Source organism: Cynocephalus volans, chromosome X (assembly GCF_027409185.1).
Source record: "Cynocephalus volans isolate mCynVol1 chromosome X, mCynVol1.pri, whole genome shotgun sequence".
NCBI lineage: Eukaryota > Metazoa > Chordata > Mammalia > Dermoptera > Cynocephalidae > Cynocephalus > Cynocephalus volans.
The window spans coordinates 108579220-108593389 of NC_084478.1; the positions used below are offsets into that span (position 1 = coordinate 108579220).

Consider the following 14170-nt stretch of genomic DNA (forward strand, 5'->3'; position numbering starts at 1 on the left):
CTGTTGATGGACATTTGGATTGTTTCCAGGATTTGGCTATTACAAATACAGCTGCTATAAACATTCATGTACAAGTCTTTGTATGGACATATGCTTTCACTTTTTTTGGGTAAATACCTGGGAATGGAATGGCTGAATCACAAGGTAGGTAGGTACACACCCAACTACTCCACAACATCTTAGAATATAATTTAAATATAAAAAATTAGCCATTCTAATGGGCATGTATGGTTGTATCTTATGGTGATTTAAATTTGCATTTCTCTAATGATTAATGATGTTGAGCACCTTTTCATGTGCTTATTTGACATGTATATATTGTCTTGGGTGAAATGTCCATTCAAATCTTTTGCCCATTTTGTATGGGATTACCTGTATTGAGTTTTTAAAGTTCTTTTTCTTTCTTTTCACTTACGATATATATGGTATGATCCTTCTTTAAAAAAGAAATAAAAAACTTAGGAATCCAACCCATGTGTGTACACTTAGACAGTTTGGTAGTCCATACATCAAAACTATTAATGACTATTAACAATAATTGTCTGGAGCAAAGGCAGTGAGGTTACTGGAGGACTTACTGTATATACTTCTATGTTGCTTTTCAATAATCTTATAAACTGTGATAAAGTCATTTCCCTTGTTTGAGGGAAAATTAGGGGAAAAACGCACACACACACACACACAAAAGCCAAAAATTCATCAGAAGCAACCAAACAAAGTAAGGAATAAAGCCTTTATCATAAAGTTCAAAAAGTCATGGCTAAGAAAACAAGATTTAGCTCAGCAAAGCTCCTTAATTAATACCTTCCAATCTGGTGATGTGGAGATTAAGTGAGAGAGTAGGCAATCCTGTGGTAAGTCAAAAAAAACAAAAGTTCTCAAGATTTTTAGTCACAGCTACCACTGTGGGACCCCAACAGAGGCATACAAGACTGCTGGGCATGTCCTCTCCCAGGGCAGTGGTATGAGCTACAGGATTCACCCAGAGGTGGGAAACCTAAATCCTGAACCAGTACATTTAAAAGAATCTCAGGAGACCAAAATCCAGGAGCCCAAGTTGCCTTCTACCCTTCCCCTCAGGTTATAAGAAGTACATAGAAAGCAATACTCAGTCCTAAACTAAAGTATAGCTGGATGTGGGGAAGAGATAAATTGTTTCAAAGTGAGATGAGAAGCCTGTCTAAAAGAATTCACATACACTATGTCAGAGGGAACAAAAGATAATAGACTTCCCATGTTAAACATGAATAAAATGAAATAAAATGGTCTGGCAAATATATAAATAGCCATGGAGTGGGAAGAGATGGAAATAACTTGCAAGGTAGACAAAGAACCCAGCCTGAAGAAGAATATAACCCAAGGAAAATAAGTAGGTTTCTTGTGAGTGCTTCACACTACAGGGAAACTTAATAAGAATATAGATTTGATAAAACGCAAGAGCTCAAATACAATACAATAAAACAAAAAATAAGAGGAAAAAAAAGACTGAAAGCAAAGCAGCATGGATGAGCTTGGAGAAAAACATGTTAAGTGAAATAAGCCAGGCACAGAAAGACAAATACCGCATGTCCTCATTCATAAGTGAGAGCTCAAAAATAAATAAATAAATAAATAAGTGAAAGAAGGAAGGAAGGAAGGAAGGAAGGAAGGAAGGAAGGAAGGAAGGAAGGAAGGAAGGAAGGAAGAAAGGAAGGAAGGAAGGAAAGAAGGAAGAAAACAATCATAATAATAAGCCAAGCTTTCAGAAGGAGAGAATAGAACTGTGATTACTAGAGGCAGGAAAGAGGGAGGGGGAGGGGCGATAGTGAAAAATTGGTTAATGGATACAAAACACCTAGTTAGAAAAAATAAGTTATATTGATGCACAGTTGCGCTAGGCATCTGTAATTAACATTAATTTACCACGTTATCAACGGCTAGAAGAGAGGAGATCGAATGTCCTCAACACAATGATCATGTTTTATAATGATGAATATGCTAATTATCCTGATTTGATCATCACACACTGTACACAGATATTGATGTTCAAGTCTGTACCCCATAAATATGTATAATCAATTATGTTTCAATAAAAAAAACTAAACAAGATAAATTATTCCAATAATTAAATTAGAAACAGCAAAAAAGAAGGGGGAAGGGAGGGGAGGGAAAGGAAGGAAATGGAAAGGGAAGAGAGGAGAGGAGAGGAGGAAAAAAATGGCTGAAAAATAAACTCATAGCATAGAGGAACAGGTTGGGCTAATCATGGTTAATTGCTTTCATCATTCCCTTTTTCTATTGCATTAGACAGTAAAAGGACACAAATGAAGGATAAAGAAATCCAATATCCCTGAGGTGGAGAACTTACTAATAAAACAGAAAAATAAAGAGTTCAGAGATATGATACAGAAAAATTTTCCAGCGATGAAGAAAGAACTCACCAAGGGTACACTGCATATCAGGAAAAATGATACAAAATGATCACCACTGAGTTACAGCCTTGTTATATTACTAAACTTCAAAAAGAATTTTTTAGGCAATTCCAATCACACAAAGTTACCTACAAGGGAGAAAAACAAGAGTCAAGCTGGCCTCAGACTTCGCAGTTCCATTCAGTGGCAGAAGACAATGGAGCAATGTCTACCATGTTTTGAGGGAAAGAAAATGTGACCTAAAAGTATAATATCCAGCCAAGATACCATTCAAGTATAAAAGCACTTGGCAGATGCAATAACTATAGTACCTGCAAGCCCTGCTTAAAGGAACTTCTCAACGATGAAATCCAGAAAACCAAGAAATAAATCAAAGTAAAAAGTTCAGGAATAGAGAAGCCATGGTACAAGGCCTGGTTGTAAACATAAAATCCTTTTAAATATGAAACTAAAACTAAGCAAACAGATAAAACAAGTAGATTATTTACTATTATATAATAGAATGTAAATGTTATAAACCCTAACAAAGTAAAAATAATTTGAGTAACAAAGAGTGGGAATGGAGGAAAAGAACAGGCAGGAAGCATAAACAAGCTAATCTTTTCCTCTTTCATAGCAGAGAGCACCCTGATAATGTTTAATATTGAAACAGGTAGACTTAAAAAATGACTAACTAATTACTAACTCCACTCCTAGATATCTACATTAGAGAAATAAGAACTTATGTCCACATAAAACTCATAACAAATGTCCATAGCAGCATTACTCTTAATAGCCAAAAAGTGGACAACCCAAATGTTCATCAACAGATGAACAGATAAACAAAATGTGGTATATACACATAACAGAATATCATTTGGCAATAAAAAAAATTAAGTAATTATACATGTTACAGCACGGATGAACCTTGAAAACATTATGTTAAGTGAAAGAAGCCAGTGACAAAGTACCACATACAATGGTACTTCAAAAAGTTCACCAAAAAATAGAATGAAAAGATAATACGAATCTTTCTATGAGCTTTTTGAAGACGCCTCATATTATATGATTCCATTTACATGAAATACCCAGGATAGGTAAACATGTAGAGACAGAAATTAGATCAATGATTGCTTGAGGATGGGAAAGGATAGGGAGGCTGAGAGAAAGTGATAGCTAAAGGGTACAGGGTTTCTTTTTAAGGTGATAAAAATGTTCTAAAATCAACTGAAGTGTTGGCTGCACAACTCTGAATATACTAAAAACCATTCTACTGTACCACAAATGGGTACATCGTATGGTATGTGAATTATATCTCGATAAGGCTATTAACAAAAATAAAACCACTAAAAAAAGTGACTAACTGCTCAATGGTTTTTATAATATTTTTTCTTAAGTTCAAAGGGATTTAATAACTAATATGTTTTATGGTAAAGAAACATTTGCCTGAAGATTAGCAATTCTTCCATTTTATTTCAGTAGTATCTTATTCTGTTAAATTCAAATAAAATTACACAGAATTATTTTACTTTATTATATTATGATCCAATATTATAAAGTTTTTTCAGTCTATCCATCCAGTCATCCCTCTATTTATATTTATATAGAGAGAAAATATCTGAAATGATTTTCACATATTGTGAAAACTGGGGTAGTAGGAATTTGGGTGATTTGTTGATTTCTTCTATCTTGTTTCTTATACTGGTTAAATTTTTAACAATGAGTATACGTTATTTTTATTTGCCTCCAAATTGTTTTATAAAGAACAAAGTAAATATACCAAAATGTTAATGTTTATGTGTGAATAGTAGGATTAGGAATGATTTTATTCCTCCTTGTTTACTCTTTTCTGCACTTTCTAAATTTTCCTATAATGAATATGTATTACTTTATAAACAGAAGAAAGTAAAAAGAATAATAAATTAAAGGGATGTTGTAGCATTTTAAAAAACAATTATTTGGGTGGACCTTCCTCTTGTCATCTCTTAAGGGAGGACCGCTGCTGGTGGCCAGTCATGGGGGCTGACCGCCACTTTGCCCTTGGCAGGAGATGCTGCCTCATTTACAGGCAACACCTTTGAAGTATGGAGCAGGAAAAGAACTGTTTCTTAGCTGCAAAAACGAGTCTCTAAACAGGGAACACGGCACCGGGGCTGCTGTTGACGCTGCCAGGATTCCGGAGGCCGGGGCTGCACTGAAGGCGGCCAGCTGCCCTATTCAGGATTCGAGGTTTCAGGTCGGCATAAAAGAAGATTCCTGGGAGCGCCTGAGCCATGCCGTGGGACCGAGTGAGCAGCCCAAGGCGGCGGCGGCCGAGAACGGGGACGGCAACGACGCAGAGGCAGAGAGGGAGCCTCCTGACCCGGCACAGCCCCGTGAGTGACCCCCGGCCCAGCCCTGCTCGGGGGGTGGACACCCGCCCGGCTTCCGCCTGCCCCACCAGGCCACTCACCTGCCCCAGGGCTGCCTCCATTTTCTCAGGTGGTGGTGGCTCCGGCCCGGCTCGGCCAAGCCTGTCCTCCTCGCCCGGCTTGGCTCCTCACTGAGCCTTCCCACTTGCTTGCCCCAGCGCGGGGCTTCCCGAGGCCTGCGGGCCGGCCTCCCCTCCCACTCCCTCTGCGGTTCTCTGGGGGGCTGGTGGTGTGGGGCATCCCCGGCCAGCGTTGGGAGGGCAAGGAAGTATGGGCTGGGCCGACTGTCACTCCACCGCACCCTGGGCTCTGGCCCCTGGTAAACTTCCTGTTACCGGGAGGAAGATACCATCTCTGAGGCCACCAGTTCAGAAAAACGCCTAACCGATTTCTGGTTAGGAATAGTGTGGTCGGAGAGTTCCCGAGTTCGCTTGAACCTGCCGGACAGCTGACTGCGGGCGGGCACCAGACTCAGTCCGCGCCGGGGGGATTCAAAGGTGAACCGTGTGCTGCGGGCTCCTCCCCCGAGGAGCGAACACTCTGGTGTGGGAGATAAGACAAGTAAACAAATAACCACGACACCAGGAGGAAGGTGATAAGTCCTGAGAAAGATGTACACAGTGCTACAAAGGCACCCAGAGCGACCGGTCATCTGCGCCTAGCAGAAACCTGGTAGACTTCCTGGGCGAGGAGGTGCCGAGCAGGGTCTTGAAGGCCCACCTGATAGATGAGGGTTGCAGAAGACATGTCCCAGCCCAGCCCAGTGCGTACAGAGCGGGGAGACGTCCGGCTAGGGAGGCGGAGACTCGCCAGAAACCACACACCCTGTGGGGTCGCCACTGCGTAATCCAACAGCCTGGGCCAGAGCGCATGGAAGAGGTAGAAGTCCTGCATGGGAAGTGGAAGCTCAGCAGAGACCACACACCCTGAGGTACCGCCCCGTGATCCAGCAGCCCAGCAGAGTCCAAGCTGACCAGAGAGGTGGCTCCCCGGAGAGGCCCAAAACCATAGGCAACCACACACACAAGGCACTAGAGGCCAACTGATCAGTCACGGAAGTAGCCATACCAAATTGGCAACCATAGCAACATCTTAGTTAGTCAATAGTCTCAAACCAGTGGACTGTGAAACCCCCTGCCACAATGAATAAACATCAAAAAAAAGATACCAGAAATACAAAAAATCAAGAAAGTACACCACCAAAAGATAATAAATCTCAAGCTCTAGATCCTATAGAACAAGAAGCCCTTGAAATGACTGACAAGGAATTTCGAGTGATAATTCTAAGGAAACTGAATGAGATACAAGAAAACTCAGCTAGACATCATGATGAAATGAGGAAAAGTATACAGGACCTGAAAGAGGAAATGTACAAGGAAATCAATGTCCTGAAAAAAAATGTAGCAGAACTTGCTGAACTGAAGAAGTTATTCAGTGAAATAAGAAACACAATGGAGAGTTTAACCAGCAGGCTTGTCAAAGTTGAAAAGAGAACCTCTGAACTTGAAGATGGGCTGTTTGAAATAACACAAGCAGACAAAAAAAAAAGAAAAAAGAATCAAAGACATTGAAGAAAATCTGAGAGAGATAGCAGACAACCTTAAGCGCTCAAATATCCAAGTCATGGGTATTCCAGAAGGGGAGGAAAACGGAGATTGCATTGAAAACATATTCAACAAAATAGTGACAGAAAACTTCCCAGATATAGGAAAAATCCCAGATCTTCAGATCCAGGAAGCTCAACAATCTCCAAACATATTCAACCCAAAGAGGCCTTCTCCAAGACATGTTATAATCAAATTGGCAAAACTCAGAGACAAAGAGAGAATCTTAAAAGCTGCAAGAGAGAAGCATCAAATCACATATAAGGAAGCCCCAATCAGGCTAACATCAGACTTTTCATCACAAACCCTAAAAGCTAGAAAGGAATGGGATGATATATTCAAAATACTAAAAGACAAAGATTGCCAGCCAAGAATACTCTCCCCGCAAGGCTATCCTTCAGAAATGAAGGGCAAATAGTATATTTCTCAGACAAACAAAAACTGCAGGAATTCACGACCACCCTAACAAGAAATCCTCAAGGGAGTACTGGGTTTGGTTCCTGAAAAATAAATGCCACTGCCATAAAAACCCAAGAAAAATCAAAACCCACTAGTATAATAAAAATGGCATTCATGAAGAGAAAACAAACAAACAAAAACGCTATCTACAACCTAAGGAACCAACAAACACAGAAACCAAACAGTAAATCAGAAAGCAAGGAACAAAAGACACCTAAGACAACCAAATAACCAATAAAATGCTAGGAATAAATCAACACCTTTCAATAACAACTCTTAATGTAAAAGGCTTAAATTCCCCAATCAAAAGACACAGACTGGCTGACTGGATTAAAAAGGAGGACCCAACTATATGCTACCTACAAGAGACGCACCTCATCCATAAAGATTCACATAGACTAAGAGTGAAAGGATGGAAAAAGATTTACCATGCAAGCAGAAAAGACAAACGAGCTGGAGTAGCTATTCTTATATCGGACAAAATAGACTTTAAACTAAAAACCATAAAAAGAGACAATGAGGGACACTACTTAATCATAAAAGGACTGATCCATCAAGAAGACATAACAATCATAAATATGTACGCCCCCAATGTTGGAGCAGCCAGATTTATAAAACAAACTCTATTAGACCTAAAGAAGGAAATAGACACTAATACCATAATAGCAGGGGACCTGAACACCCCACTCTCAATATTAGACAGATCATCTAGGCAAAGAATCAGTACAGAAACAAGATCTAAACAAGATTCTAGACCAATTGGAATTGGCAGATATCTACAGAACATTCCATCCAACAACCTCAGAATATTCATTCTTCTCATCAGCACATGGATCATTCTCCAGGATAGATCACATATTAGGTCACAAATAAAGTCTCAATAAATTTAAAAAAAATGGAATTATCCCATGTATTTTCTCAGACCACAATGGATTAAAACTAGAAATTAATAACAAACGAAACTCTGGAAAATATACAAACATATGGAAATTAAACAGCATTCTACTTAATGACATATGGGTCCAAGAAGAAATCAAGCAGGAAATCAAAAAATTTATTGAAACTAATGAAAATAATGATACATCATACCAAAACCTGTGGGATACTGCAAAAGCAGTATTAAGGGGGAAATTTATTGCATTAAATGCTCACCTCAGAAGAATGGAAAGATGGCAAGTGAACAACCTAACACTTCACCTTAAAGAACTAGAAAAACAAGAACAATCCAAACCTAAAGTTAGCAGACAGAAAGAAATCATTAAGATCAGAGCAGAACTGAATGAAATTGAAAACCAAAAAACAATACAAAAGATCAATGAATCAAAAAGTTGGTTTTTTGAAAAGATAAATAAAATTGACAAACCATTAGCATGGCTAACAAAAAAAAGAAGAGAGAAGATTCAAATAACAAAAATTAGGAATGAAAAAGGCGATATTACAACTGATTCATCTGAAATACAAGGAATCATTCGAGACTACTATAAACAACTATACGCCAACAATTTTGAAAATCTGGAGGAAATGGATAAATTTCTGGACACACACAAGCTCCCAAAACTGAACCATGAAGACGCAGAAAATTTGAACAGACCAATAACAATAAAGGAGATTGAAGCTGTTATCAGAAGGCTCCCAAGAAAGAAAAGCCCAGGACCAGATGGATTCACAGCAGAATTTTACCAAACATTCAAAGAGGAATTGACACCGATTCTTTACAAACTATTCCAAAAGATTGAAACAGACGCAAATCTCCCAAACTCGTTCTATGAAGCAAACATCATCCTGATACCAAAACCAGGTAAAGATATAACCAGAAAAGAAAACTACAGGCTGATATCCTTGATGAATATAGATGCAAAAATCCTCACTAAAATACTAGCAAACAGAATACAGCAACACGTACGTAGAATTATTCACCACGATCAAGTGGGATTCATCTCAGGGATGCAAGGCTGGTTCAACATACGCAAATCAATAAATGTGATACACCATATTAATAAAGTCAAACACAAGGACCATATGATCATCTCTATAGATGCTGAAAAAGCATTTGATAAAATTCAGCACTCATTCATGACAAAGACCCTCTATAAGTTAGGTATAGAGGGAAAGTATCTCAACATAATTAAAGCCATATATGACAAACCCACTGCCAATATCATCCTGAATGGGGAAAAGATGAAAGCTTTTCCTTTAAGAACAGGAATTAGACAAGGATGCTCACTCTCACCACTCCTATTCAACACAGTGTTGGAGTACTAGCCAGAGCAATCAGAGAAGAGAAGGAAATAAAGGGCATCCAGATTGGAAAAGATGAAGTCAAACTGTCCCTGTTTGCAGATGACATGATCCTATATATCAAACAGCCTAAAACCTCTACAAAAAAACTCAGCACAGTAGCAGGATACAAAATCAACACACAAAAATCAGTAGCATTTCTTTTCTCCAATAGTGAACATGCAGAAGGAGAAATCAAGAAAGCCTGCCCATTTACAATAGCCACCAAAAAAATAAAATACTTAGGAATTGAGTTAACCAAGGAGGTGAAAAATCTCTATAATGAGAACTACAAACCACTGCTGAGAGAAATTAGAGAGGATACAAGAAGATGGGAAGATATCCCATGCTCTTGGATTGGAAGAATCAACATAGTGAAATTGTCCATACTACCCAAAGGGATATACAAATTCAATGCAATCCCCATCAAAATTCCAAAGACATTTTTCTCAGAAATGGAAAGAACTATCCAGACATTTATATGGAATAATAAAAGACCACGCATAGCCAAAGCAATGCTGAGCAAAAAAAATAAAGCTGGAGGCATAACACTACCCGACTTTAAGCTATACTACAAATCTATAATAACCAAAACAGTATGGTACTGGCATAAAAACAGACACACTGATCAATGGAATAGAATAGAGAATCCAGAAATCAACCCACACACTTACTGCCATCTGATCTTTGACAAAGGCACCAAGCCTATTCACTGGGGAAGGGACTGCCTCTTCAGCAAATGGTGCTGGGATAACTGGATATCCATATGCAGGAGAATGAAACTAGACCCATACCTCTCACCATATACTAAAATCAACTCAAAATGGATTAATGATTTAAATATACACCCTGAAACAATAAAACTTCTTAAAGAACACATAGGAGAAACACTTCAGGAAATAAGACTGGACACAGACTTCATGAATACGACCCCAAAAGCATGGGCAACCAAAGGAAAAATAAACAAATGTGATTATATCAAGCTAAAAAGCTTCTGCACAGCAAAAGAAACAATTAACAGAGTTAAAAGACAACCAACAGAGTGGGAGAAAATATTTGCAAAATATACATCTGACAAAGGATTAATATCCAGAATATATAAGGAACTCAAACAACTTTACAAGAAGAAAACAAGCAACCCAATTAAAAAATGGGCAAAAGAGCTAAGTAGGCATTTCTCTAAGGAAGATATACAAATGGCCAACAGACATATGAAAAAATGCTCAACATCACTCAGCATCTGGGAAATGCAAATCATAACCACACTGAGATACCATCTAACCCCAGTTAGGATGGCCAAAATCCAAAAGACTCTGAACGATAAATGCTGGCGAGGCTGCGGAGAAAAAAGAACTCTCATACATTGTTGGTGGGACTGCAAAATGGTGCAGCCTCTATGGAAAATGGTATGGAGGTTCCTCAAACAATTGCAGATAGATCTACCATATGACCCAGCTATCCCACTGCTAGGAATATACCCAGAGGAATGGAAATCATCAAGTCGAAGGTATACCTGTTCCCCAATGTTCATCGCAGCACTCTTTACAATAGCCAAGAGTTGGAACCAGCCCAAATGTCCATCATCAGATGAGTGGATACGGAAAATGTGGTACATCTACACAATGGAATACTACTCAGCTATAAAAACGAATGAAATACTGCCATTTGCAACAACATGGATGGACCTTGAGAGAATTATATTAAGTGAAACGAGTCAGGCACAGAAAGAGAAATACCACATGTTCTCACTTACCGGTGGGAGCTAAAAATTAATATATAAATTCACACACACACAAAAAAAAAACCGGGGGGGGGAAGAAGATATAACAACCACAATTACTTGAAGTTGATACGACAAGCAAACAGAAAGGACATTGTTCGGGGGGAGGGAGTAGAGGGAGGAGAGAGAGAGGTTTTGGTAAGGGGCGACAATAATCAACCACAATGTATATCGACAAAATAAAATTTAAAAAAAAAAAACAAACAATTACTTGGTTCTTACCTGGGCTCCTTCTGTTGCTCCTGAATGATCTTTCTTCCTGGCCAGATATCACCCATCTGTGTCTGATGAAGGAGGGACTGTCCCACTGTCTCTCTTTTATTCACTTTAAGATGAACAAAAGCATGGCAGGGTGGTGATGATGAGGGGGGAGAAGGGAAACAACCCTCATGGCATCTCCCCTGAAACACACCACACTTGCAGAAGGGATGGTAACACAATCTTTTACATTCCCCACAAGGCAGCTAAGCTTATGGAGTTAAGACACCACCAGTCAAAATACTCTAGGATTCCATGCCAGAGGATCTATTACTGAGGTTAAGCCCCCCAGAGAACCATCTCTAGACAGATCCAGTACCTGCAGGTTTGCGGCGCAGGGACATCCTAATGATCTCACTGCCTGTGCGGTAAGCAAAGCGATTCACTTTCTGGTCATAAAACCAGTCTCCAGTTGCTTTCTTCAGCTCTCTGGGAAAGAATGAAAAAAAAAAATGACAGATGGATAAAGAATGGCTCTTGTCATTCAACCAACAAAGGCCGAGGGGAGAAATTTTCACCAAAGACAGGGCCACAACTCCTTTCTCTACTCAACCATAAGTGACACTCACATTTCCTTGGCGCACACCTTGCACCTCCAGGTACCATTACTTTCCTGGATGCAGCAGTCCCGACACACCAGGTGATTACAACCCCGACAAGTATTGGTCTTGGGAGTCAAACGGCCCAGGCTCTCCTGGCACCGGGCACAGGTCCGATCACTGTAGTGTTGGCTGCCCCTTTTGGCCCCTTTCCTTTTTATCTCCAGTAACTCATTCTTCAGTCGCCTGCCAAGACCCAAAAGAGAAGCACAAGTGGATTCAGGATTTGCATAGATTGGATGGAGAGGGGTTGAGAGGTAAAGACAGTAAGACTATACAGTTCCATGAAAGCAACAAACTCAGTGCCCAGCTTGACCCAACAAGGAGTTACAAACGTTATATACACGTTTCCTCTGAAAGTCAGATGAGAGGCATAAGGAAAAGCCCAGATATCTTTGGTCAAAGGCCTGAGACCTTATGCTTTCTCCAGGATGCTTACCTAATCCTTTTCTCATCTGCTTTCCGGAGCTCCTCATCTCGCTGTAGAACACTGAGGATCAAATCCCTTTCTACCTCAGACAGAAAAGAAAGGTCCAGTATCTCCGACATGTCTTATTCTACTTTTTTTTTTTTTTAACTCTTCTTTCTTCAAAGCGACCAGAGAAGAAGAGCTACCAGAGTTGCCTGAAATGAGAGAAGAACTAATTTCACACAGATGATTTACTCCAGAATAGGCCCACAGCCTTAGAGCCTTTCAGTAGGCTACTTCCTCCTTAAGCAGGGCTAAAGAGACAATGTAGAAGTATCTGACCTATTTACCATTCCTACTCTCACCTGAACCATGCCCTGACAATGAAGGTATGCCTTTAATTTTTTAAGAAGAAATAGTTATTCATGACTCTGGGTAAAGGTTGGGTCTTTCAACATAAGCATCTTGGTCTGGAAAGAGCATAAAACAGCTGTGTCAAACCCCCCCTTCACCTAGTGAATCCTCAATTATCCAATTTTTAATACTTTACATGTTCTCAAGTCCCAAGTCTATTAACCCAAATAATCAAGCAGCTGGTCTCTGTAGTGGAGGAGAAAAGCATATGAGGACTCCTGCTAGTTTAGGCCCATTTTTCCATTCCTGACCAACTTCCATGTTCCTGGGATTCAGTCAACTTTCTGCCACACTTCAAAACTCTTACCATTCACTCTCCCTCCCAAAGTTCTTATTGCACTAGCACTACCTCAAGAATATTTTCCCGCATTTCAGAAACATTTGTTGAACGCTACTCTGACAGGTATTGTGCAAAGTGCTGGGGATACAGAGATGAGTAAGACAGTTCCTACCCTTAAGAAGTTCACAGAGTAGCAGGGGAAACAGACACACATACAGTCCAACGTACTAAGTTCTACTAGAGGGTTTATAAATTAAGTGCTAAGGAAACTTAGAGAAGGAAGTAACTAATTCTATCTTGCATAAAGAGAGGGGAGAGAGAGCTGTATACGTGAGAGGTTTTACAGAAGAGGTAGACTTTGCCTTATTGAATAGAGTACAGTTGTTCTTCAGTATCTGTGTGGGATTTGTTCCAGGACCCAGCATGGATACCAAATTCTTCAAATGCTCAAGTCCCTTACGTAAAATGGCATAGTATTTGCACATAACCTACACACATCCTCCTGTATACTTTAAATCACCCCTAGATTACTTATAATACCTAATACAATGCCTACACATCACTTTGTTCACATGGATTCAACACAGTATTCAGCAAAAAGCAAATTCAAATTTTGCTTTTTGGAATTTTGTGGATATTTTTTCTGAATATTTTTGATCCATGCTTGGTTGAATCCACAGATGCAAAACCCACAGATATGGAGAGATAATTGGATATATTTATTGGTGGGGGAGAAGGTAGGAAAGATACGTTGGGGCCAGATTATATAACTAGGGGATTCAGGAGAGGTTAGGTTAACTTGCCCAAGAATAAACAGCAAGTAAGTGAAGCTGCTGGGATTCAAGGCCAGGCAATCTGATTCTAGAGCTCATGCTCTACTGTCTCGGCCCAGGCAGGATCATGGTCAAAGCAATTATAAAATATTGAACAGAGCATTGTGGAAATGAATTCCTATACATGTGGTTACGGCTGATGCACTGGCCAAAAAATCAGCGGCTCCTGGATAAAACAGGGACAACCAGTTGCCTGACAGCTAATGACCAAGGATAGCACAGGCACAGTGGAAATGAGAATACCAGATTTATTAGAAAACTGGTGCTTGTGGAGAGGCAGCAGAGTTCTGTGATGAGAAGGCACATTGGCACAACAATAAGACCAAGTAATATCAAAAGCCAGGGAAATAAGAACATCTGTGAGGAAATAAAGACAGCACCTTAAGAAAATGGAACTGCTAACACTGTACATCTTCCCTTTGTCATTCATGGACCTGACCAATCACAGTTGCCCCC

General features: G+C 39.7%; 1 protein-coding gene across 2 annotated transcripts in view; it reads right to left on the minus strand.

Moving 5' to 3' along the window:
* Nucleotides 1-12327, minus strand: part of SYTL4 (synaptotagmin like 4) — a 31242-nt gene extending 18915 nt beyond the window's left edge. For both annotated transcript variants that reach the window (XM_063084046.1, XM_063084047.1), the window contains exons 1-4: nucleotides 12218-12327; nucleotides 11749-11964; nucleotides 11499-11608; nucleotides 11144-11246 (exon numbers count right to left, since the gene is read on the minus strand). In XM_063084046.1, the coding sequence (XP_062940116.1) occupies nucleotides 11144-11246; nucleotides 11499-11608; nucleotides 11749-11964; nucleotides 12218-12327 (539 nt within the window). The remainder of the gene's footprint in view (nucleotides 1-11143; nucleotides 11247-11498; nucleotides 11609-11748; nucleotides 11965-12217) is intronic.
* Between the last annotated feature and the right edge of the window lie 1843 nt (nucleotides 12328-14170).